This window comes from Protopterus annectens, chromosome 6.part0, assembly GCF_019279795.1.
Source record: "Protopterus annectens isolate FY-2018-M chromosome 6.part0, PAN1.0, whole genome shotgun sequence".
Lineage (NCBI taxonomy): Eukaryota > Metazoa > Chordata > Ceratodontiformes > Protopteridae > Protopterus > Protopterus annectens.
The window spans coordinates 504,320,752-504,348,703 of record NC_056737.1 but is presented as its reverse complement, the minus strand read 5'-3'; the positions used below and the strand labels follow the sequence as shown (position 1 = coordinate 504,348,703).

Genomic DNA, 27,952 nt, shown 5'->3' with positions numbered 1-27,952 from the left:
GGCTTCCAGGACCCCAGGGAAATGGGGTATGATGTAAAGCATAAGCATAGTGATGGTTCTCTCCTCTGTTGTCCTTATAGGACCCATATAACTTCCTTCATATACTGCAGCATAATGAAAGGGACTGGTGTAGGAAAAGTGAGGTGGACAACTGTGATATTCTTAGCAAAAGGTTGATGTAAAGTCCGTGTACCTAGGATGGTTAATACAACACATAACATTGGGATGGGCAGTCCAGGCATTCTCCTTGGTTTTGCATTTGGAAGCTCTCGTATAGTCTCTCCATCCAAAGTGAAGTGGTCTGTGATCTGTTGGTTGGTCAGTTGCTGGTAGGTTAGGTGCTGAAGGTACTGTCTGTGTTGGTGTGGGGGGCTGCATTGCATCTCATCACAGGCACTGGCTCTGACAATGACCACTAGCGTATTGCTCTGCTGTTGTAAACATTTTGTTCTGTACAATAACAATTCCTGGCATTCAGAATGGGTGAGCACTGTAGTACTGATCACCTGTTTTATACATCTCTGAATCATTTCTCTATGTTGGTGCTCATTTACATAAACACTCTGCCTCATTTGTGTCAGAAAATTAATTTCTGTATCATGAGGTGATCTGAGTATGATGCATATAATGCTACCTTTCCCATAATGCATCTGCCCTACTGGTGTCTCTGCATCACTAAGCACTGCTGCTTCCTATACTAATTTGCATAGCGCTTTGACTTGTCTACAGATATTGGCCATAGTGCTGCAGTGGTAGTTCGTGAGCTTCTTTTGTAGTGATACATTTATCAGTGGAGCACAGCAGACTGAGAAGACACAGAAAGAACACAGGAAAAGTCCAGCCCATGATCCTGATAAATACTACTGATGAAAGGTGTAAGCAGTAGAAAAAGGAAGCAAACAAGTTTAATAAAAATGCAGTTCTAAATAAACTGTTTGTGCTGACTGTGAGTTTTCAAATACTCAATACTTTGGATAATTAAAGGCTGGGTAATGGTGATATTTATAAAGTACAGTTGTGTACACTTACCATAAATGTAGATGTTTGAGTGTATGCTATTTGGGTTATCCCTGCCAGGGTAGCCCTCGGCCGGCCTGAATACCAGAGACTTAGGGCAGGATTCACGAATCTTCCATGTAAGACTTAATAAGTCTTAAACGGAGGCTGCAGTTGCACAGTATGACATCAGCGATCCATGAATATTCATGAGGGCACGCTGACTCATCAGTAACTCTTACACAGACTGAGTATGAAAGCAGGGGCGTGTCCGACTGCTGAGCAGTCTAAATGGTCACGCCCCTGCAAGTTGTTACAAAGCACAATGTCAGCACACAAGAACAAGGTCGCTCAAATGTACTTGCACCCAACAGCACACTCCCTGACACTGGAAACCCCAATCAAAGTTATAAAATGTAAAATATTAATTTTTTATTTTTAATCCACGATATAGCTGCCTGCATACCTCTCAACCTCTTAGAATAAGAAATCTGGACAAAGCCATTAAAAAACTGGTACAAATAGGGACATGTTTTAAATATTGCTCTTACAAATTAGAAAGTTGATAGAATAACAGGTTTTGCATTAGTATTCATGTTCTGTATGATATGAAGTCTAAAACTCAAATGTCTGTCATTATTTTCTAACTTCAATCTTTAATAATTTGCCAGAAAGCCACAATTTTATGAAAAATGGACCAAAAATATAAGGCAAAAATTTGGACATTCTGCAAAAATCTGTACAGTTGAGAGGTATGGCTGCCCGTATTTGAGTGTGTGTGTGCGGGTGTTGCCCATTGCCTAACCACAGTTAGCAATTGTGACAGCGAATAGCATATAAGAACTAATTATTCAAATTTTGCCAAGTAACAGTAGTGTAATGGTAGAGCATTAGCCCACAGAGTAAGTATTCAAGGCTTGAGTCCCACCACTACCCTTCTTATTTTTTATGTTCCAAATCAGTATATGAAATAATACCTGACATATATGATTAAAATATTATAAAAAGCAGTGAAATGGCCAATTTATTATTGAAGAAAATATATATTTTAAAGGCTCCAGATTTAAACAGTGTTTTACCCAGCTAAATAGGGTTGCCCAAAGTTTAGCAGCGCTTTATCCAGTGCAATGTGTATGTGCGGACGTGCGCGCCGAGCCAACCAGGGCACTGTAGGGACACATATCCTACACAAGGGTATCATACAGACAGATGCCTGTCATCTGATACATGCTGTATAGCAGTAAGCCGACTATGGCATAGTCATCCACATGTACTATACTTACTATCCCGTCAGTACCACATAGGTGGTAGCCCTCAACATGTATGTTGGGTACCAATGTGTACATACAGCCTCATGTTATGTCATGTGTCCCTTGGTATCCACATATCCATAGGTATTGTGGAGTTCCAAGGTGTGTCACATGAGACATTAGAGGCCAGGATGCATGTCCAGAAGGCGGTTGTACACCTATACAGACTGTCTATTATTGTCAGTCATTGTGTATGAACATGTCTGACATATGCCCCAGGCATATACCCTCACTCACACTACTGTTAAGTAACTGTCATGGGTGTGTGTGACACAGATGACCCTGGCCACGGATCACGACAGTGGATGGCCCTGTCACATACATACATACATATGTGACCTACGATCTGGGAAACAGCGGCACAACTTGTCAATGGCAACAAATGTATTCATGTAGTATGCAGGCTTCACACCTATGTACTGATTAAGGAAACATGTACACATATATATTTGCCACGCAGATACCTGATGTGTGCAATGCACTTACTGTTGTAATCATAATATGTCATAACATAGTAAAAGCAAAATCAACACCGCATTGTCCAAGAGCGACACACACAGAGTCGGCACTTACAGGATTCAAACCCCTGGCTAAGTATGCTATGACACTAGAGAGAGACACATTAGCACAGCATGCTCTTTGCTTTACTGGGTGGCTTCCCTTCTCCATCTGTATTCCTAGGGTGGTGACATCATCAGTCTTTCCAAAGAGGAATATACATCTTTAGTGCGTTTTCCCAGTCTTCAAAAAGGCCACTCCTTTCAAACAGAATTGTACACACACAGTCAGCGCTTACAGGATTTAAGCCCCTATCTACATATGTTATATTACTACAGAGACAGGCATTAACACGGTGTGCTATATGCTTTACTGGGCATTTGTCTACACCTGCTATACTTGTAGGATGCTGACATCACCAGACTTTCCAAAGAAGAATGTAGCTCCTTCATTGTGTCTACAAAAAGGCCACTCCTCTTAGAGGATGTGATACACATACACAACGGATGCTGACATCACCAGTCTTTCCAAAGAAGAATGTAGCTCCTTCATTGTGTCTACAAAAAGGCCACTCCTCTTAGAGGATGTGATACACATACACAACGGATGCTGACATCACCAGTCTTTCCAAAGAAGAATGTAGCTCCTTCATTGTGTCTACAAAAAGGCCACTCCTCTTAAAGGATGTGACACACATACACAACACCCCCCCTACACACACATTCAGCATTTGCAGGTTTCAAACTCCTACCTAACTATGTTATGATACTACACATACAGGGATTAACACGGCACGCTATATGCTTTACTGGGAATTTGTCTACACCTGCTATACTTGTAGGATGCTGACATCACCAGACTTTCCAAAGAAGAATGTAGCTCCTTCATTGTGTCTACAAAAAGGCCACTCCTCTTAAAGGATGTGACACACATACACAACACCCCCCCTACACACACATTCAGCATTTGCAGGTTTCAAACTCCTACCTAACTATGTTATGATACTACACATACAGGGATTAACACGGCACGCTATATGCTTTATTGGGCATTTGTCTACACCTGCTATACTTGTAGGATGCTGACATCACCAGACTTTCCAAAGAAGAATGTAGCTCCTTCATTGTGTCTACAAAAAGGCCACTCCTCTTAAAGGATGTGACACACATACACAACGGATGCTGACATCACCAGACTTTCCAAAGAAGAATGTAGCTCCTTCATTGTGTCTACAAAAAGGCCACTCCTCTTAAAGGATGTGACACACATACACAACACCCCCCTATATACACACACACATTCAGCATTTGCAGGTTTTAAACTCCTACCTCACTAGGTTATGATACTATAGAGACAGGCATTAACACGGCACGCTATATGCTTTACTGGGCATTTGTCTACACCTGCTATACTTGTAGGATGCTGACATCACCAGACTTTCCAAAGAAGAATGTAGCTCCTTCATTGTGTCAACAAAAAGGCCACTCCTCTTAAAGGATGTGACACACATACACAACACCCCCCTATACACAAATTCAGCATTTGCATGTTTCAAACTCCTAGCTAACTATGTTATGATACTACAGAGACAGGGATTAACACGGCACGCTATAGGCTTTACTGGGAATTTGTCTACACCTGCTATACTTGTAGGATGCTGACATCACCAGACTTTCCAAAGAAGAATGTAGCACCTTCATTGTGTCTACAAAAAGGCCACTCCTCTCAAAGGATGTGACACACATACACACACCATTTGGAGGTTTCAAACCCCTACCTAACTATATTATGATACTACAAAAACAGGCATTAACACAGCACGCTACATGCTTTACTGGGCATTTGTCTCCACCTGCTATACTTGTAGGATGCTGACATCACCAGACTTTCCAAAGAAGAATGTAGTTCCTTCATTGTGTCTACAGTCTACAAAAAGACCACTCCTCTCAAAGGATGTGACACACATACACAGCATTTGCAGGTTTCAACCCCCCACCTAACTATGCTATGATACTACAAAGACAGGCATTAACACAGCACACTATATGCTTTACTGGGTGCTTTCTTTTCACCTGCTACATTTGTAGGTTGCAGATATCTTCTGACTGGTCATGCTAATATCTGCAGTAATTGCAGGAATGAGCCATGTGTGTTGGAAGGTGTCCAATAGCTCTGTGTGAGTCAGCTGGACGGGTGTATGGGTGATTGTATGTTTGGCCATGGGATATCTTCTGTGTCCCTGCTACACAGATGCACAATGGACTGTACATATATGGGCTATCTTGTGTGACCTACTTTTCACATGCACAGTATTCAACTTGGACATGTTGCACATGCCAGACACACTCTGTCTAGGTGTGTACATGCCCTAAGGCAGATAGCCTAGGATCAGACTCTGCACCTATGATAATGTTCAGGATTCACACCTGTTTATTGATGATACCCTTTGCAGGTGTTTATCGTCTTCGTTTCCCCACTTTCTATGAACAACTTAGGTATCTGCAGCAAAGAAGTGATTATGACAGGGTTCGACTATATTGTATATGTGTCTATTGTCATATAGCTGTGTGCACAGGCCAGATTGCTGGATAGTGTGTGGTTCCTGGGGTGACACCTGTAACTGCCTGATAGGTATGGACCATTGCTATACTCTGGCATGGCCTATGTATGTGAGCATGCCCAGTGTAACTTTTCAGAATGTTGCTGACTGAGTTCCACTACCATAGTTGATTTATTCAACGTTTTACCTGTAGCTAAAAGGCTTGTAGTCTGCTCATCTGCAAAATAAAACACCCCTCTCAGTCTCAAACCCCAGACCTTAGACACACTTGACTGCATGAATTATTACTAAGCCACAGCAGATATAAAATAATTTGATGTTGTAATAAATATATCATTCCTTACAATGAAGGAATAATAGAAAAGCCATTAAACAAAGCCTGTTCTGTGAATCCTTAACAGCCAGTGTTGTGGAATTGCATTACATGACAGTGATAAGAGAAGCAGTCATTCTAGCAAACAATAACGTTACAGAGGCATTTTACAAACCACACACAGTATCAGGGCACTACAAACACTAGCATATCTGAGTGGGGCAGACGCCATAGCTCTTAAATATGTTCTATGCAAGTTCATGATTGTGCAATGTATGTTAGCTGTGTCAGTCTCACTCCCTCTAGAAAGTATTGCCATCATGTATAGAGGTGGGGTATTACACAATGAATACTGATATTAATAACAGTAGACACTGCTTGCAACTGCAGCCACTAACATTTTTTTTGTCAGTTAAGCTTTTAAGTATTCACTTCTCTTAGTTAACTCCAGTGTTGCAGTGTCTCTTGACAGAAACATAATGGGCTGTTGTTTTCAGAGTTTTAAGTGCTGGGCTGGGCTGGGTTTGTGTACTGCCTGTGTGATTGCCTGATTCTGATTATTTCCACCTGCTAGCTCTGCTGACTCTCCCTGGTTAACTTCCTACTGTTTGTTGTGCTTCCTTTTCCCTTTCCATTCCCTCAGGGGGGCGGACACAGTGTGCACCTTCTATTTCTTGACTTTAGCTAGGATACCTACTGACACACCTCTTCCAGTGATGAGCAACTGACAGCTAACACATGCCACTCTGCTCCAATGAGATTAGCTTCTTTCATACATACCCCTCTCATGATGTCACCTATATCCTACTCTGTTACTCCCCTTATCCTAGTCTTACACTCCACTGACTGTGCTCATTTGCTATGTAGACTTGGGATTCACTATCCGTACCCTCATTTGCATAGGATTGCCTACTAATGCTTGGTTACATCTCTTAGACTGGGTTCCCCCCTTAGCAACCCCTACTCAGTAGCCATGTTGTCTTCCGCCTGCCATTGCCTTGCATTGTATATTACAAATTCACATAAAATCCACATTTGTGGATTTTTATTATTAGTTTTCTCATTTTTAGAGCACAGCCCTTTAGTGCAACGCTGCGCTACGCTTAAACATCGGAAATCGGACAAAAAAAAAATTATTTTTTTTTCATTTTGCATCAGGAAACATTGCCAATGGCCATATATTTGGCCATTGGCATGCTTCCTCTACTGGATGCAACCTTTATTTTGAGCTGTCACGGCTCCGTTTTGCTATTTGCAGAATGGTACTCAGTTACTCGGACAGGTTCGGGTTTCCTGAATCTAAAATCTACCTCATTTGCATGCCTTTCAGCTGCAATTGAGATAATTTGCATGTCCTGGCCCTGTCCGTGTAAGAGATGTGTTAGGAGCTCTCTTGCACACCCCTGCAGGCTGTTCCTGGATCGCTCGTCGGACATGATGGCTGCATGGAGTCTTACTCTACTCTTAGACTCCGTGCAAGCCATCGTGAATCCAGTCCTTAGTATTTCTGTGTCGGTTGCTGTTGCTTGAGGACTGACGTCAGGTTGTCAGTGGTATAAAGGAAGGCATCCGATGCCATTACATCAGTTTTTCTTGCCCTAACCTGTTAGGATCCCCCAAAGTAGGAGGCTAGGCTCTGCTGGTAGAACCCCACCAGTGGAAAATAAATACCAATATGTCCATTGTAAGGAAAGGAGAACAACAAGGGGAAAAAAAAGGAAGAAAAAAGAGAAAAGGGGATGGAGGGAGGGAAACCAGGACTGCAACAGTGAATACACTCAAACATCTACATTTATGGTAAGTGTACACAACTGTACTATGTTCTTCGTGTTTCACTGTTGCAGTCATCACATTTGGGTAGATTCCCAAAGCTGAGGAAATGGGTGGAGGGAGTCCAGGAAGCTAGGGGCTGGCTAGCATGCCCTGCAAGACTGCAGAGGCAAACCCTGCCGTGGATTTGGAGAAGAGAGGCAGGTGGTAATGCTGGGTAAAAGTATGAACAGATGTCTAGGTGGCAGCCATAAGGATGTCCCTGGTGGGGACTCCTCTGAAGAAAGCTGCAGAGGTGGAGGCTGCTCTGGTGGAGTGTGTCCTGACCCCCTTGGGGGAGGCTTGGCATGCTGTTTGTAGCAGAAATGGATGAAGTGTGCTATCTATTTGGAAATGGTTTGCTTGGAGATGACTTTGCTTTCTGCCCCTGAAGCAAAGCTAACCAGCAAATGATCAGACTTTCTGAAGTGTTTAGTCCTCTCCAGATAGTATCTGAGCTGTGTATGCACATCTAGAGAGTGCAGAATCCTTTCCCCCTTGTTTTGGGGGTTAGGAAAGAAGGTGGGTAAATGGATGGATTGGTTGAGAGCCACACTGGACACCACATTTGGTATGAAGGATAGATTAATTCTGAGAGATACCCTGTCTGCATGGAAGATGATGAAGGGTTCCAAAGCCATGAGAGCTTGCAGCTCAGAGACTCTTCTGGCTGAAGTGATGGCCAGGAGGAAGGCTGTCTTCCAGGAGAGAAATTTTAGCTCTGCAGAAGAAGCTGGTTTGAAAGGGGGCAGGGTGAGCTTTTCCAAGACAAAGTTAAGGTCCCAAGCTGGTATTGGTGCCCTTCTGGGGGGCCTCAAGTTGCTAGCCCCTCTGAGGAACTGTTTAATCAGAGGGTGTGATAAAAGAGGCTGCTCAGTGGGAAAATGAGCAGAAATAGCAGAGGCATGAATTTTTATAGAGGAGAAAGAGAGACCACTGTGTAGTAGGTCAGCTAAATAATCCAAGATGAGAGGGAGTGGCGGGCTGTGACATATTGGCCCCCTTAACCTAGATCAAGGTGCACAACCTTTTCCATTTATCTGCATAAGACTTTCTGGTGCTAGGGTGTCTGGCATCTCGGATAACATCCAGAACCCATTTACTGAGGATGGCAGACTGGTCAGGGGTTAGGGTATAAGCCAAGCTGCCAAACTGAGTGTCTGCAATTGGGGGTGCATGAATTCCCCTTCCCTCTGGGTTAGGAGGTTTTGAATCTGAGGAAAATTCCATGGAGGCAGCGGGGACAGGCTGCACAGCAAGGGGTACCAGTGCTGTCTGGGCCACTCTGGAGCTATGAGAATGGTCCTTGGTTTTTCCTCCCTTATTTTGAACAGTACGCTGGGAATGAGAGGTAGGGGAGGAAAGGCATTGACCGAGATATTTACCCAGGGGAAGGACAGGGCATCCACTTTTCAAGCCATGCAGTGATGCTTCCTGGTGAAGAATTTGCTGAGCTGATGGTTGGTGTGGGAGGCAAAGAGGTTGACCTCTGGGGTTCCCCATTTCTGAGTTATTAGGAAGAAGGTGTTTCTGTTGAGCTGCCACTTGTGGGGGTCCAAGAGCTTTCTGCTTAATTTGTCTGCCAGGGAGTTGAGAGAGCCTGGCAGGTATTGTGCTAACAGGTGTATTTGCATGGAAGAGGCTGTGAACCAAAGGGTCAGGGCTAGCCTGCACAGCGGGTAGGAGTGAGTCCCTCCCTGCTTGTTGATGTACCACATCACAGTGGTGTTGTCTGTTGTTTTGATCAGGTGAACCCCTGGAGAGAGAAGGGGTTTGAAAGCTATCAAGGCCAGCTGCACAGCCATCACCTCTTTTTGAATGATGTGCAGGGGGAGTTGCTGGGGGTTCCATTCACCCTGTATGCACCTGCCATCCAGGTGTGCACCCCAAGCCTAGTCTGATGCATCTGTGGTGAGGGTCTGGGCAGCGGGGTGTGGGGAGAAGGTCAGTCCCTTGTTGTGGGAGCAGGTTGTTGCCCACCAAAGAAATTCCTTCCTCAGGTAAGGAATAACAGGTAGAAGAGTTTCCAGATCTTGAGAGTGTTGACCATTGAAGTTTCCTCATATGCAGTCTGGCATATGGAATGGGGAGTATGCAAGAGGCCATGAACCCCAGGGCTTGCAGGATTTTCCTTGCAGAAAGCTGGGGCCTGGTGGCCAGTTGAGAGAAGTAAGCTGATAGGAACATTTGTTTCTCTGGTGTAAGGCATGCCATCAGGGATGCTGTGTCCACACTTGCTCCCAGGAAGATTATTCTTTTGGTGGGTACCTGTTTGGATTTATTTTCATTGATTGTGTATCCTAGGGAGGTTAGTAGGTCCTTTACAAAGGCCAGGTCTTTGAGCAGCTTTTCCTGGCTGCTTGCCTGAATAAGGCAGTCTTCTAAGTAGGGGTAAATTTGATCTTTGTCTGCAAAAGGCAATGTCCGGAGCCAGGCCTTTTGTGAAAACTCTGGGAGCAGTACATAAGCCAAAGGGAAGCACAGAGAACAGAAAGTGATGAGATCCTGCCCTGAATCGGAGATATGTTCTGCAGGACTCCCTGATAGGAATGTGGAGGTAGGCCTCTTTTAGGTCCACAGTGGCTAGCCAGGCGTCCTTGGACAGCATGGATAGCAGCTGCTGGAGGGTGAGCATTTTGAATTTTGGGATCACCAGAAAGGTGTTTAGAATGGATAGATCGAGGATGGGGCGCCAGGTACCCTCGTTTCTGGGCACCAGAAAAAGTCTGGAGTAGAAACCTTGGCTTATCTGCTCTGCAGGAACGTGCTCTACTGCCCCCAAGGAGAGCAGTGAATGGATTTGCTTTTGATTTGGTGGTAGATCTGGGAACCCTTTTGGGGTTGGAAGGGTGTGGAAGGAGAATTTGTACCCCTGAGATACAATGTTCAGACCCTATTGGTCCTTGGTAATGGTGGACCAGATGCTTGAGTGAAAGGAGAGTTTTCTTCCTAGGGGAATGTGAAGGTGGGCATAGGTGAGGTTGGGAAGGGGCAAGTCATTGTGAGTTCTTACCATAAGGGGTGGCTTAGAACTCCCTGGTTTTGAAGTGGAGGTAGTTCACTGCTTAGTTCTCTGCAACCCTTGGAGCTGTTGCCTGGGGGGGGGGGTCTGTTTCCACAGGGCCTTGGCTGGCCCTGTCTATTTAGAGCAGGAAAGGACCAGTGCTTGGAGGGAAAATGCCTGCTGAACCTAGGGGGCTGGACCTGTAAGAAATCTTTAACAGTCTGCATAGATTTTGCTTTTTCTTCCACCTTTTTTATGACCTCTTTTGCTTTAGTACCAAATCAGATATCTTTGTGCAAGGGTGCAGCCAACAATTTTGATTTGACATGGTCTGGCAGGGGTTGTTCATTAAGCCATGCATGTCTTCTAATGACAAATCCATTGACCGCTGCCCTGCAAGAAGCTTCTAGGGCATCAAAACCACAGTGCAAAGCGTGTTTAGTTACTTGACCAGCAGAATGCATTAAGTCCTGTAAATCTTTAGATTCTGCCCATGCAGGAAAGGAGGACATTTTTTTATTTAAGGAGTTCCAAGGTATGTTGCTGATACTTAAGGATATGGAACTGACAATTTAGTGCCCTGACAGCAAGAGTAGCTGAGGTGTATACTTTTTTACCCCATCGGTCCAGTGCTTGGGAATCCCTGTCTGGGGGGGGGGGGGGGGGGTGAGATTCTTAGCTGAGGTTGCTTTAATCCCTTTAGGCCCTTGAGTAATGACCTCAGGGTCAGCTGTTGGATTTTTAGAAAGACACTTATGTGAATCAGGGACTCTGTAGTACCTGTCTGGTTTTCTGGGAGCAGGAAGGAGGGTGTCTGGAGTCAAGCTGGATTCAAGGAAGACATCATCCACCACATCTAGGACTGGGGGGATGGCTAAGGGCTTGTGTTGTGGAAGGTCCAGGAACTCTCTGAGTTTCTTTTTAGACTGTGGGTAGTCTTGACTCTTCCATTGGAAATGCTCCCTTAAGGTATGCAGGGTTTCCCCATAGGAAAAATCCTCTGGGGGAGAAGCTGAAGGAATGGATTCCTCAGCACCACAATCCTCATATGTGGAGAGCGGCTGCATGTCTTCTTAGTCAGAGGCATCAGATTCATCTGACTCTTGTTCAGATAAAACTACTGGAGACAGATCTCTTTTCCATTTTGATGGAGTGGCTCAGTTTCCCCTACTCAGCATGATAAGGTCTTCTGCCATTTTAAGCATTTGAGACTGAGGCAAGGGAGCAGGTGCCCGAGAATGGGTAGTCAGTTTCTTGGGTATGGTTCGACCCCTGGGCCTAAGGAACATGGTTGTTTTTGAAAGAATGGTAGCCATGAAAGAAGGAGTCGGTTTATGTCGGGATTCAGTGTTGAGAAGGACTTCCTCGGAAGCTGGAGCCTGCACAGTGGCTCTGGACCCATCCAAGGTAGAGACAACCGCAGGATTCTTAGACGAAGAGGAGTTCTGCGGCATACCAGACTCTGAAAGGGTCTTGGTAGCGGCCTGCGAATTAACTGAAGCGGGCATCAGGGGCTGCGAAAGCACCTCACTGAGTTCCGGAGGACTGACGACCAACTTAACAGAAGCATCGTCGGAAGGTTTGTTCCTATGCGGTCTGTCTCTGTCTTTATCTTTACTTTTTTTGGAAGATCTGCTGTCGGATGGCTTACCGAAGCCATATCGGAATTCGAGGACTGCAAACGGAAATATCTGGCTACAATAAGGGCCTGATGATGAATAGTTCTGGCATTAAACAAAGCACAGAAGTGACAATGAGGGAAGTCGTGGTCTGGGCCTAGACAAGTGATGCAGAAAGAGTGGAAGTCCCGGTGTGGTATTTGCTTTCCACAGGCGAGACAATTATTAACTTTTTCTGACATCGGTTAGTGCAAGAAAAAAGGATCCCCAATGGGGTACTTAGCTTTCGAAGACTTCAACTTTGATTCAGAAACGAAACTCATGTAGCAGCCGACCGGCACTCATGCAAACTGCTTCTGCTTCAGGCTCCAAGGCAAGAAAGACTGATGTAATGGTGTTGGATGCCTTCTTTTATACCACCCTTATGACAGTCCTCAAACGACAGCAACCGACGCAGAAATACTAAGTCTCTGGTATTCAGGCCGGCTGAGGGCTACCCTGGCAGGGATAACCCAAATGTGATGACTGCAACAGTGAAACATGAAGAACATCTGGAAAGCTTCATAAAACATTAATGTAATACATTCAGTTTTCTTGGCAAACACTAGTCAGCAAGTGAAGAGACGTTGCTTCTTTAAAACTTGTTTTTATTATGTTTAGTTAACTTTAGTATCTCCCTGCTACAGTACATGTTTTGACTGGAGCTTCAGGAGAATGTCTAACTGTGCTGTATTTGGTAGTATTAAATACAAAAAAGGCACTTGTTTATTTATTTACACTTACTTTTGTTGCAGTGTTTCTTTGCTGCTTGGGATCACTTCTTTGAGTTTATGATATTGATAATATATCCCATTAAGAAGAGAGGGTGGATTTAGGTCAGTCATGACTGAAGGGAATTCTGTTGGATAGTGAGTGTTGCACACTAATATTAAAAGTATGCTGAAAGAAGTAAGTTTATCTTACTTATGCTGACTGTGAATACATTCAGTTAATCCATGAAGGTGGGAATATACTTCTCCTTCTCCTAACCATTACAGATGGGAGTACCAATGGGTGAAGTGAGAGACACTACCGGTGGTAATAATGCCACATTGTGGTTTGCTGTCTCATGAGTAGTGACGAAGCATGCAAATATGAAACTACAAAAGGGAGTCATCACTATGTTTGGAAGCAGTGACAAAAGGGGACGGGGGCAGGAAATCAGAACAGGGGAAGAGTTCTTGAACTGCATTAAGGAAGGTGTGAGAAAACCTCTGAAATCCTTTATGGGGGAAAAGAAGGAAGTAACAAAACACAGAGGCTACAGAGGTTATTACTGAAAACAGGAAGTTATACAGACTGATGAGAAATGGTGGAAAAGATGAGGAAAAAGCATATATACTTCGCTTCACTGCAGGTGAAGTGATGGAGAAGATGTTAAAACAGGCACATCTGCTTCACTTCACTGCAGCTCAACACACTGAATCCTATTTGAATGCTACTAGTTATGGAGGTGGAATACTTGATATTCATTATTAGTGACTGTGTGGGGTGTGTGTGTGTGTGTGTGTGTGTGTGTGTGTGTGTGTGTGTGTGTGTACGCGCGCGTGTGTGTGTGCACCGCTGCACTTATGTCTGTGTGAGTGAGTCAGAGAGTGTATATGTATGTGTGCCTGACAGTAAGTTTGAGTGAGTGACTAAGTAAGTGAGTGAGTGTGTGTGTTTGTGGGTGTGTGCGCGCGCTGGGCTTGTGTCTGTGTGAGTAAGTTAGAAAGTGTATATGTATGCGTGGCTGACAGTGAGTTTGAGTGGTTTTGTGTGTGTGTATGTATGTGCTGCGTTTGTGTCTGTGTGAATGAGTGGGAAAGTGTATATGTATGTGTGCCTGACAGTGAGTTTGAGTGAGTGAGTGAGTGTGTGTGCGTGTGTGTGTGTGTGTGTGTGTGTGTGTGTGTGTTTGTGTCTGCATGAATCTGCATATGCTTGTGTGTTCTTAGGCATGCTCACACGTGTCTTGTCTTGGTTATACTTTTTGATCTGGTCGTTTGTGGTTTTCTTGGCATATATATATATATATATATATATATATATATATATATATATATATATACATATATATATATACATATATATATATATACATATATATATATACATATATATATATATATATATATATATATATATATATATATATATATACACACACATACACAAAACCATAAACCCAAGCATAGACATGTGCCAGCACATAGTCAGGATGTTATTATTAATGGCTGGCTGCAACACCACACAAAGTTTAGTGAACATGCATAACTAAACTGCATAAAGCTTTGCAAATATAACAGTTATGCTAACAGTACCAGTAATATGTATAACAGAAGAGCTGATGCCCCACCCTTAATTTAAGTGAAAAATTAAACTATAAGGGCTACAGGGAAGCTGGGGGAGGTACCAGATCTTACATACAAGACATATTATTTATTTATTTTGAAGTATAACTCCGTATCACACTACCTCCACAGTGAGGATCTACATTCATCAAACTTTTATCACTGCACCTCATAAAGAGTGTGAGGAAGGAGTTGGCACATGTTGTTATCTGCTATCTTAATAATGGAGTGTACTCTTGCTTTCCGCCTCTCTTTTGTCTGTGCTTGAAGTACTGCTGAGTGTGCTTTCAGCTGCATGATATATGATTCTCCCAGTCTATGAAACTGTGCACCTGTTTAAAAATTCATTACCCCCTGCTGCTGTACTCACCCTGCTGTTATCAGCAAGGGATTCAGGGCTTCAATTCCAGCAGGCCACAGACAAACACAACTTATGTAGCACTATGAACTTACTCTGTGGTATCTATAGATAAAACTGATGCCCTAACTATTGCCTAAATGATCCCAGTTTGAACAGTGGGTTCTGCATTACAACAGGTTCTCAGGGAAGGATGGCAGTGGGAGACTGGTGATAACTCACCCATCTGAGGGAAGGAGATAAAAGGTTCTGCTGCAAAACTGCCTCATGAGCAAAGCCATCAGTTGTGTACTATATGCCAAAAGGTGGACACCCAGGCGCATGTGCTCAGGCAAGGAATTATCTGGTAAGGATCAGCAGGTGTGCAGAAATATGAATCCAAACTGAGATCATTATAGCAGCCACTTATCCATGCCTGCCAACCAGCAAGGAAAGTGAGTAGGCAGAAAAATGAAACAAACTAAACCAGCTGTGGAAGATAACCAGACAGTACTTCTGTTGACTGTTTTTAGAAATGAAGTATTTGATGGCAAAGATTGTCACTTTCCTTGCAGTCGCAGGTTGTAGTTGGGGAACAGAGTACATTCACTAGCAGGCTGACTGCCTCATAAAGATTCTCACTTTCTGGTCAGAATGGCTTCCACCAGGGATTAGTCATGGCAACTGGACAACAGTTCAAGTGCTAACTGACCACTTTGACAGTGGCAAATGAGGCAATGTGTTACCAAAATACATTTTATTTAGTGTGTGTAGTAATACTGCATGTATGTAGCAATCTCTCATTTGAAAACCACGTGGCCAAAGTGGTTAGAAAAACATTTTATATAGCCCACCTAATCATGAAGGATTCACATCTAGATCAGGGGAGGTCATCGTGCCTCTTAACTCATCCCTCATAAGGCCCATAATTGAGTACAATGCCCCTTTTGGGATGTACCTTACCAGACACCTGCAGCAACTGGAAAGACCCCAAAAGTACCTCACCAAGAGGATCAAAGGGCTCAAACAGATGCCATATGCTGCCCGGTTAAAGAAACTCCAGCTCTACTCAGTGGCATACCGCCTGCTCAGAGGCAATCTGTGCCTGACATATAAAGCCATGTCCAACCCGGAGTTAATGGACATGCTGCACCTCAGAAAATCCAAATCCCATCGAGCTACGCTCAAGAGACTTGAACCTCAGCACTGAAATAAATAGGACATGCTGGAGGGACAGATTCATAACCCAGAGGCTCCCTTCACTTTGGAATAAAATCCCAGTCCAGGTTAGGCAGAGTCCCTCATTGACTCTCTTCAAGATGAATCTTGATGAGTGGATGGGAGATCGTAGGTTTACCCCGGGTATCACTTATGTGTCACTGTTAGACAGAGGCACAGTATACTAACCTCGAAAAAGGGCATAGCAAAATTCATTTAAAATGGGTGGCTTAAGCCAAACACACTCTGGCTAAGCTTATAAATGCCCTAGGGAAGATAGCCTAGTATGAACCTATGAACCTAATCAAACAGAGAATCAGCTATAACAGTGGGTTTAAAAACCCACATTTGAGCTGGACTGCAAGATATTTTGTTTAATCACCACTGTCACCATTACATTACATTACAATGAGTATGACAAAGAGAGCTCAGGAATTTGGAAGGATATGTCTCAGTACATGAAAAGAAAATTATGCCAAATAAGAAAGGCTGCTGAAGAAAAGCAAAAATGTGATCTACATAAATATTTGACATGGCAGTCAGTCATTAAAAAGGCAGGACAGGAAAATGCAAGTGTTCATAGAAAAATAAATTTTTTTTCATACTTTAGGGAATTGACAGAGAAACACAGGAAACAGATGTTAATACAGAAATACCTCAGACTAGAGCAACCGTCATTCATTGTGAAGAGACCATGGAATGTGGTGACAACAAGGATCCAGAAGCTATTCTAGAGCATGAAACTCCCCAGGAAAGTAATGTATGTGTGCATGTGCGTGTGTGTGTGTGTGTGTGTGTGTGTGTGTGTGTGTGTGTGTATGTGTGTGTGTATTTCAATTGCAGATGAAGATAAAAACAATACAGAGCTTGAATTTTTAGATAAGCATAACAGATATTGTAGCCACCCTTCCAGGACAATTGATCAACATGTCAGAAACAATGCAATGAAAAAACAACAGTCTGAAATTCTTTTGGATGACTTTTCTTGGAATGAAAATGGAACACATTTTTCAAAAGTTCACCATAAAGCAAAGCTGTCAAATCATTTCTTGTCCAAAAGTAATATACTCAGGTGCTAGAATAATTTGGTTTTATTGTCACCTCGTTGGAAATTATATGAAATGTACCTTGATTAGTGAAGGATTCAACAAATGGCTCAATGTTCATACTAGACTGGAAAAGCATGAAATGTCAAAAGATCATTTAGTGGCAGACCTCTCAATTGTCCTGATGTTTGTCATATTTTTAGTCTGTTCTTCATAAAATGTGTGGTTTTCTGGCAACTTGTTGAGGAGTTAAGTCACTAAAGAATGACATACATTTGAGTTTTAGACTTAATAACCCTCAGAAAATGCATGTTAATGCAAAACCTGTTATTCTATCAACAATCTATGTTTATAAGAGCAGTATTTAAAATCTGTTCCTGATTTTGGGACTTTGCCCCCCCCCCCCATTATTTGTGGCTTTGTCCAGATTTATTGTACTTAGAGATCAAGAGTTACAGTAAACTCTCAGTTTACTGGAACTCAAGCAACTGGCAAAAAATATCGAAGAAATACAGTACAATTTTCATGTGTTGCACTTTCTGCCCCCCCCCCCCCCCACCGGCAGAAACATACCTAATGTTTTTAGAGTTTGAGTTTTAAAAGGGAAGATAGGAATACATTCCCTCTCTCTCCAACCTGAGAACAAGTCAAACCAAACAAATAGTATAGGGAGTAAAGCCTATTTTTAATAGTAAGTCTCAAGCAACCAGAAACAACAGTTATCTGGCATCTACCAATCCCCATGGGTGCCGGTTAACTGAAAGTTTACTGTACATTAAATTGTTGTGTATTTCAGGGAAAACTCTGTGGTGAAAAAGTTACTGACGATACAATGGAAACTGGAGAGGGCTGACATTTGACTGGTTCTATGCTTCTGCTGGTGCTTGCAAGGATAGGTTCATGCCCTACTGAATATAACACTTACAGATAATGAGCTTACATTATCTACAAATAATTTTAAATAACTTGCTAAACATAAACTGAAATTGTTAAATGAGAATAATAATATATTTAAATAAATTAAAGCACTGGAACAATGTCATATTGGTAGTTTTACCTTTCAGGATACCAAAAACCATATCTTCTAAGAAAGTAGAAATTTGCTTAACATTAATGACAATCTTACATATGTCAGTAGACAAAGCCTCTTGTTTAACAGTTTTAATACACAGTTTAATTACTTACACAGACAATAGTCCAACAGGTCCAGAAACACACTGTCCACCTAATCTGAAGTAATGGAAACAGGCCCTCCTCAACTGCCGTAAGGAATCTGAAATATAATCAGACAATATTTTAGTTACAGTCTGGAACATCATCTTTTTTTTTTGACTGCTTAGAAACACTTAAGCTATTAAGAGGGGAACTATTTCCCTGGAAATGTGTTTATAACAGTTGGTAACACTTTTGTAATAAAATAAAACAAGATTTTAAGCTTTTCTACATGGCCGGAAGTTTCATACCTATGTAAAGTGACAAGAGTGGTAAGAACAAAGACATGAAGAATTTTCAAGCTATGGCAGGTAACAAGCATTTTGCAGACACAAGATGAACGTATGAATAAGCAGATACCAGCTTCAGGTAATGATCCACCCACTGTGTTAATTTTTTTTTAAGGATTCTCATTTTTTTTCTTAGAGAAGTCTGTTTTCCTTATTTCTAGAAAATTTACTTATGGATGTACCATACTTTCTTATATGTTGTGACTAGTAAGGTCTTCACTACTTCCTGCGCTCATATATTCCTTTTGTCCTCCACCAATTCTGTAAAAAACATCCTTGGTTTTCTCTGAATTGCTCTCCCAGTACTTCTATTCTAAGGCACTTAGCTGTAGTATATTTTTTTGATGGAAGACAGTGTCTTCCTTCATCATGTTTACCACTGTACGAAACTCCAAAGTACATCTTCAGTCTGGTAATCCTAAACCATCTTATTCTGGGGGGAGAAGTAACTTAGCCATTTGACTTCTGCCCACTTTCCCTCCCAAATAAATTACTTTAATTCTTTATTATAGACAATAGCTTCTCCTCTGGTTGATAAAATATTCTTACCTGTATATAGTATTAAAGGAACTAGAAAGAGTTCCACTGCTTGCACCTTATTGTCCTTATTAAGAGATAAAGTCAACTTCTCAATTTTTGTTTTATCTTTTGCTTAGTCTCCTCCCCCATATTCTTAGCTTCCATAATGGAATCTTTTTTAACCCATACACCTAAATATTTCATCTTATCATGTCCCCGTAAATATGGTTATTGCTGAACCAATTCATTTGGGGAACACAGTTTACCAAAATAGCCTTTGTTTTATCTTCATTCATTTTATATCCTGAAAGAAAACTAAAATGTTCTCAAAATGTTCCACAACACTGAAATATATATTTTTTCTGGACACATCAAATACAAAATAATATCTGCAAATAAAGTTATTTTTTTCTTGAGCACCATAGCAGGTATACCCTTGAATTTGCAAATCCTTTATTTTCTTTGCTAGTGGCTGTAAGTATAAGCCAAATAACAAAGGGGAAAGAGGATAACCCTGCCTAGTTCCTCTGTTTATGCTCAGCTTGTCAGACAGAAACTCTCCCACTTTGATTTTTGCATCTCCAACTTCCAAGTTAACCTCATCATTCCATCAGTAAACACAGATCCTGCTAATTCCCATCTCATAACATCGCAGCTAACTCTATCGAATGCTACCTCTGCATCAAGTCCTGCCAATAATAACAGCCATATCTTCTTGTGAGTTGTGCACTTTACTTCCCCCTGGGTCATCATTGTTTTGTTAATGTTGGTGAATATTTTCATTCCCTCCACAAAACCACACTGATCCATGTCAGTTTTGGCAACACTTTAGGCATTCTCCTAGCCCAGCACCCAGTGTTGTCAAATGTTTGCATTCCCTCCACAAAATCACACTGATCCATGTCAGTTTTGGCAACACCTTAGGCATTCTCCTAACCCAGCACAATATTCATGAAATTCCCCCTTTGTGCCAGTAGGCTGATGTTCCTTAGTATTTCTTTTAATTGTTTGCATGATGTGAAGCCAGATTTTTCTTGGGGAGTTAACAGACTAGTTATGAACACCTGAAACTGCATTTTACAATATCAAAAAAACAGATAAAACTCCAATAAGATGAATAACCAAAAAGACATCAAGGAAAGAAACACTGTCTTTGATTCTTTCTACAAACTGACTCAAAGGTTGCACCACTACAAACAGGTGTGGGCTGTCATTACACCCCAGATGACCTGGATTTTATTATTAACCTAGACACTGGATAAGTTGGCCTAGCAGGGATAGGCATGAGTAGCCAAGGCTAGCTCACTTATCTTGTGAGACTAATGCTGATTAAGTCATGCTGCTAAGCACCCCATGGGAGGCAGAGAGGTGCAGCTCCACAGAGGGACTTGTGGGGTGGTATAAGCTCACTGAGTGCACTGCACTCCAGGTGAGCACTGTAAGTGTGCATACACCTGCACCTATCCCCAGCTCAACATAGCTGGCATTGCATCATGTTTTATGGATAACATGGGGAAAGTATTAGGGGCATTAAAAAAAACTAAAAAAAGCAAGAAAAATCTCTTTTATCATAGCCAGATAACAACTTTAAATTCATACAAGGCTGCATTACATTTATACACATCATTCTTAAATAAACCACTGCAATCTAACATTTAAAACCATTGAAATCCTTTCCAAGGTAAAATGACATACTTCATACTAATCTGATTAAAGGCAATCGCATCCATGACTGCACTTCTTAGTCATTTAAAGAAAAAGTATAAAAGAATTGTCATGGGTAACATTTACACTTGATTTTTAAATCTGAACTAAAATAAATAATTGCTTCAGAAAACAGACTAAATAAATGTTTAAGATGTAAGCAGCAGCAGGTTTAATCACATAAACGCCACACAATACAAAGTGTTTTCGTCCACCAGACTTCCTCATTTTACATCTGAGGAAGTTTGGTGGACGAAACACTTTGTATTGTGTGGCATTTATGTGATTAAACCTGCTGCTGCTTACACCTACAGGCTCGTGTTTTATTATTACCTTCTGCCTCTTTGGGTGCCTGTTGTGGTTTTATTGGTTCCTGGTTCTGTGGCACCATTTCCTTGGAGTTTTTGGATTAAATGTTTAAGATGAAGACAGCTTTAGAGGAACAGCTATATAGTCTTGTTTGGTTCAGAATGACGTTTTAGTTTGAATCAAAGCTTTTAGATTAAGAACACTTTCAGCCCATTCAACAAGTGAAAGAAGCTGGACTGGTCTGAGATTCTGGCCAAAAAGGGTTTTTCAGGACTAATGAACAGCCTGGTAAGTATCCATGATGACAAGGAAGATGTTGAGAATTCAGACCCAACTTAAGTGCCAGCTAACTGAGAAATCTCTCAGACAGTCTCAATAATTCATCAGAACTAATACCCAGATGTTAAAGGGTTCACTGCCTATCACAAATGCATCAAAGATGCATTTTTTCTGTCACAAAAGGGGCAAGCAGTCTCACTTATGCATGGCAGAATACGTCTTTGTCATAGAAAGTGTGTACTCATTTATAATGCTCTTAAATTCTTTAAAATGCATTTATTTACTACCTGTGAAGATCAATGTTTTAAACCAAGACGCAGGGGACAGGCTGCTGATACTTACAATGATCTAATGGCATCAGGATCATATAGATATTAAACTGTATACCTCAGCTGAGCACCACTTACTAAGAAATCATGTCTGCACTGCCATACTTTATAAAAAAATTGTACATTGTACAGTTTAATAAGAATACTCATTTGTTAATCAGGTAGGCCCACTAGACAAAAGCCAGAATCAATGTCTGATTAAGTGACTTGTTCAAGGTCACACAGTTGAAAAATGAAGGCTGAAGGAATCAGGATCACACAGCCTTAACCCTCTGTACCAACTGCCTGTCATGATGAAAGATGAGAACCAAAGAGCCAGTCATGCCCAACCTACTTGATAAGTTTGCAGAGGCTTGAGTAAGAATAAAGATGTATGGAAAAATAAACATTAATATTTACTAAGACATTTTACTTTTATTAAAACAGTTTCTATTTTGCCATACAGGATAAGAAATACTGGTCAGCCAACCTTGTAGCCCACCAATATACTCTTTCATTTTAGGCTAATTTCCAGTAACATTTCAAGCTTTGCTCTTTAAGTCAGTGGAATTTGGGAATCTCTCTATGACAAATTACATCGGTGGTCTATGTCTAGCCAATAAGAATCCCATATATTCTGGTTTCAAAAGTCTACACACATTATTAGATGACAAAGACAATAATGATTTGTGGTTTCTTCCAATGATGCCAAAACATATTCTGTACAAATTATATTGAGATTAAATAAATTACCATCTGTTGCAGCAAACAATTCATAAAGTGCTTGGGCCAAGACATTGACTACAAAGGAATGAGTTTTCTTCCTTTCCCAATAGAACTCCTTTTTTGCCTGTAAAAGCAAAATGCATTTGAATTACAATACCATTTTCTGTACAAATCTTTACATTTTTTTACATAATAAATTACAGTTGTGTACGCTGCACTTACCCATAACAGTAGATGCTTGAAGTCATTACTGCTACATTTGCCTTTAAGCTACATGGGTGGTGTCTTATCCAGGACAAAACTGGTCAGCTTCCAATAGCTCTGGCTCCTTCCCACACCTTCATTCTGACTGCTAATTGGGCTACCTTGTGGAGGGAAAATCAGTAGTCAGAGCGAAGAATCTTCAGGCCTTTCCTTGCCCAAAAATTAAGAGGTATACTCATCCTGAACTAGTAAAAAGAAATTAATATCCCAACAAATAACAATATATAAAAATGGGGGGAAGGGGGTGGGTGCAGAATCTGCAGCAGTGAGGAATTTGAACATCTACTGTTATGGTAAGTGTAACTTAGAAAACTGTACTGTGTTCACATCATTCCCACTGCTGCAGTAGCATTTAGGGTCTATGGGTGAATACCAAAAGCCTATTCAACTTGGGAAGAGAAAGGATATTGATCCAGGAGCCCCTGGAGAATTGACCTAGTAAAGCCTGCCATGGATCTAAAAAAAAAGAATCCAGTTTGTAATGTCTTGTAAAGGTATGTACACAGGGCTATATAGCCACCTCTAAGATACTTAAAGTCCACCCTTTTCAATATGCCATTGAAGAACACAAGTCTCTGCTAGAATGAACTTTTAAGCTGCCTGGAATCCTGGTGGAAATAACAAAAGTAACAGCTGAGGACAGCCCTCTAGAAATGGTCTATTTTGACATGAGTTGTTGTTTCTTTGTATGAATAAACACCAACTGCAGAAAAGTTTCACTGCTATAATATCACACTATGAATTCAAATAAAATAAAAAGTAGTAAAGCAGCACTCTCTTTTATTCAACTCAACAATAATAGGATAAAGCTTTCGGGTAACACTCTTCATCAGTATAATGAGACATCTTATTCACAGTATAAATAGGCATTTTTCTAAGAACACATGACACAACCAACCAATAAAAAGTTAATCCGTATCAATTAACTAACATCAATAAAACTTTAAAGACATATTACTAAATAAAACATTTTCATCAACATTTTACTACTGATATTCATCATGTTTGTGTAGGATATTCGACATTCATTTATATTCCCTTTGTTTTGCTACTAATATGGGTTTTAAGCTGACCATATTATTCAGATCTGGATATTTGTCTGCTTCTAATATGGTTATCCATCTCTATTCAGCTATATCTAACTTATTTATAATATCCCCACCTCTCATGTTTACATGTAATGCTTGCAACACTTTAAACTTAAATGTATGTGTTAATCCCTTTTCCATAAGATGCTTGGCTAATACATTGGTCATTATCATCCTTCTAATTTCAGCCTGTACATGTTCAGAGTATGTAAATCCTTTCCCTGGCTCCGAGTATCTGGCTAGAACACTGGTACATTGATGGCTTGATAAAGTGAACTCAGAAACAACCTTGGGGATAAATGAGAGATTTGATCTTAATGAAACCCTATCTTTGTAGAGGACCAGACAAGGTTCACTCACCATGCGAGCTTACAACTGAGACACTCTTCCTGCAGATGTCAGAGCAATGAGAACAGCAGCTGTTCATGTGATAAACCTTAAACCTGCTGGATGTGCAGGTTCAAATGGAGACATGGTTAGCTTTTCTAGCACAAAGCTGAGATCCCAGGGAGCAGCAACCTGTCTATGAGGAGGTCTCAGACGTAAAACACCCAACAGAAACCGTTTTATTAAAACCAAAGAAATATGAGAAGGATTTCATTTTCTTGCCTCCTATAGTACCTGCTGCATAAACTCTGAAAAAAGGTGCCTAAAATGACTTAGAAATTAATCTTCCAAGCAGTCAGCTGAAGATGGTTGCAACTGGTGTGTATCAAACTCTGCCTGTCTTGTGTGACTAGATCCAGTCTGTGAAGAAGCTTGTGGTAAACACCCTTGGCCAAGTCCATAAGAAGGGAGAACCAATGTTGCCTGGACCAAAAGGCAGTCATCACTATTATTTTTGGAGAGTCCTTCTGAATCTTCAGAATTACCCTGCATATCAGTGGAAAGTGATGAAAGGAATAAAGGAACATTCCCTTGCATGGGAATGAAAATACATCTGCTTTCTAGGCTTGCTTCCAAGGAGCTCTGCTAATTTGTCGGTTTTGAAAGAACACAAAAAGATCTAGTTGAGGTATTCTCCACAACTAGATCCTCATTCAATTTCCATTTGTGAGGATCTATCCTTGCCCTGCTTAGCTTGTCTGCCACTACGTTTTGCTCTGACGATGCTTAAGATGCTTGGAGAATTAAAGAGTGCTGAAGCGTTACCTCCCCAACTATCACAGCCAGCCTGCACAAAAGGTACGACCCGGTGTCCCCTTGCTTGTTTATATAACACATACGGTGGTGTTATCTGTAATTATCTATCAAAGTCGGACCATAGATGATGATGACATTTTAAAGCATGGTTCACAGCCCACATCTCTTTGAAACTTAATGTGCTTTGATCAGTCTGAAGAGTTCCACAAGCATTACACCTTTACCCTCATAGAAACTGTCCCCTAATGTGAAATCTGAGGCATCTGTAGTTACAGATTGGCTTGGAAGTACAGCAGAAAAGTGAAGACCTGGATTTGCTTGTACCTGTAGTTTTTGCCAGTGCTGTTCCTTTTTTATAAAGCCCAAGATCACAATCTGAAATTTTAGAGGATGCAAATATCAGGTATTTGTGTTTTTTAGAAACCATGGAATCTTTCTGATATGCAACCTGGCAAGAGGAATCCTGTGAATCACAGAAGTCATGAACCCCAGGATCCTGGGATACTTTCTCACTGAAGTCTGAGACTGATTTGAGAAGCCCAAGAAAGTTTCCAGATAAAAAAAATAACATTTTCCTGTGTCAAAAAGGCCTTTTTTTGCAAGGTGTATATGAGGCAGCTTATAAAGACAATATCCTATGACAGCCAGGGATGATTTCCGAACATTTATCAGGAGCTCTAGATTGGTTAGATGAGAAGAAACTCATTGTAATGACTCTTTTGATATATGGGAAAACACTCTGCAAATATGAGCAATTCATCTAAGTAAATAAATGTCAACATCATTCAGTCTGCAATGAGCTATGACTGGGGCTAGACACTTTGTAAACACCCCTGCAGCCTTATATAGCCTAAGGGGTAATGCAGATAACTGATAATTTGACCCAAACACTGAAAATCTGAGAAATTTCCTGAAGTCTTAGGCTATAGGGATGTGATGGTATACATCTATTAGACCTAATATCACTAAAAGACTTTCCTGGAGAATAACAGGTAACTGATTTGGAAGGGTCAACATCTTGAATTTTGGAACTTTTATATACAGATTTAGAAAGGAAAGATCTAGAACAGGTCGCTAAGAAGACTCTCTTTCTTTGGTACCAGAAACATTCTGGAATAGAAGCATTTGATTTAATGGCACTGGTTCTATGACTGTTAGGGTGAATAAGTGCCAAAGAACCTGAAAAAAAAAAAAAAAAACATTTTGGTTCAGGAGGTAGGAAGGAACTCCCCTGAAAGAAGTTATTTATATCCAGTGCCAAATGTATCCTTCCTGAACCACTTTTAACATCCAAGAGTGAAACAATCTATTGCCAAAAAGGGAATGAACAAAGCCAGTTTTCTGGGACAGACTTTGGGAGATGGTGAGAGACGGGGAAATAATGCTGGCATAGTAATTCTGAAATACTATATAGACTGTCCCTTGTTTGGAAGACAGCCTTGCTTGTTATTGTTCCCCTTCTGCCACCACTTTTTAGTTCCCTGTTTGGCCTGGGCAGGCAAGGATGGTTTGTTTTGTTTATTAGATGGAAAACAGAATTTGGGAGAATTGTTAAGCGGGGACCTGAAAAAATCTTGGATACTTTCTGTATTAATTTCATTCTCTCATCAAATTGTTTGAGGACTAGCTGACTGGCCAAACAAAACCTTCTTGCCTAAAGCTGAATTTAAAACATCAGACTTTACTTCATAAGAAAACTTCTGATTATGTACCCAGGCCTATTTTCTCAATACTGTTGCAGTAGCAGTGGCCTTAACACAGTATCTGCACAATCATACACACTCTTTAAGGCATGTTGCGATACTTGAGAAATGTTAAAAATAATGGAATTCAGAAAAGCACTACCTTCAGGGACAGTGTAGGAGAAAATTCTCTCCAACTGTCTGCATAAAAAGAGCAAACAAATGTGAAAGATGAGAATATTCTCTTACCAAACTAAAAACCTTCCCTTGCCTGTCTAGATGGGAAGGACTGCATGACATCAGAAGGCTGTTCTCACCTGGCAAAGATATGGATCTGGCCTCAGGATCAGACCTGAGGTGAAAAAACAAATGCTTGTTAGTTTCAGAAACTTTATAAAGCCTATCTGCCTTCTTGGGAACTGAAGGGTGAGAATCAGGATTGTTTCAGGCAGCATTAATAACATCTTCAAAGGCTCGCATTAATGGAGAAATGGTAGTAGAATGAGGCGCATACACACACACACACACACACATACACACATATATATATATATATATATATATATATATATATATATATATATATACACACACACACACACACACACACACACACACACACACACACACACACACACACACACACACACACACACACAATGATAATATTTCCTCAATTTAGAGGGAATGTCCATTTGTTCCCATTAAAAAAACACTTCACTCATCCTAGTTATATCTAGAGAACAGGCAAAGTCCTCTGCAGGAGGCTGTGAGGACCACGTTTCTTTGAATCAGAGAACAGGGCTTGTGAATCTATAGGAGAAGTCGTCATGTCTATGTCAGAATCCTCTGACAAGCCTTCCTCAAGAGTGTTTCTGCTGATGTTTTTCCAGGTAAGAATTTCTGAGCATTAGGATTAACAGCTTGTAACAATGTTCTAGCTAAGGTAAGAAAATACTCTTTTTTAACAAAAACTATGTCTTCAGATGAACAATGTTTTTTCTTTGCTGGTATGGCTGACAGCTAATGACCAACTTGGAGAAGGTACTTCTGCCCCATTAACAGGGCTCTGTTTCCAGCTACATCAATGATCCCCCCCCCCCCCCCAATATCTCCTTGACCCATAAAAATGATTATTCCATGCTTCAATCAGGCAGTGGAACAGCCAAAGAGGATGTGGCTGACTCCTAGTTTGTTGTTGCTGAATGGACTACACCAGAAGAAGATGGAGGGGTAAGTGGGTGGCCTGAGGAATGGAAAGTGGCCACTACAGAGCCACCCACCATTGTCTGAGGCACTGATACAGCCTGCAGAGTTGGCAAGGGCTCCTTGGTACGTTGCTTCTT

General features: G+C 41.2%; 1 protein-coding gene across 1 annotated transcript in view; it reads right to left on the bottom strand.

Moving 5' to 3' along the window:
* SQLE (squalene epoxidase) overlaps positions 1-27,952 on the bottom strand; it is a 408,293-nt gene that overhangs the window by 24,160 nt on the left and 356,181 nt on the right. Inside the window, exons 10-11 of the mRNA XM_044074219.1 lie at positions 22,457-22,553; positions 18,268-18,355 (exon numbers count right to left, since the gene is read on the bottom strand). Of these exons, the coding sequence (XP_043930154.1) occupies positions 18,268-18,355; positions 22,457-22,553 (185 nt within the window). The remainder of the gene's footprint in view (positions 1-18,267; positions 18,356-22,456; positions 22,554-27,952) is intronic.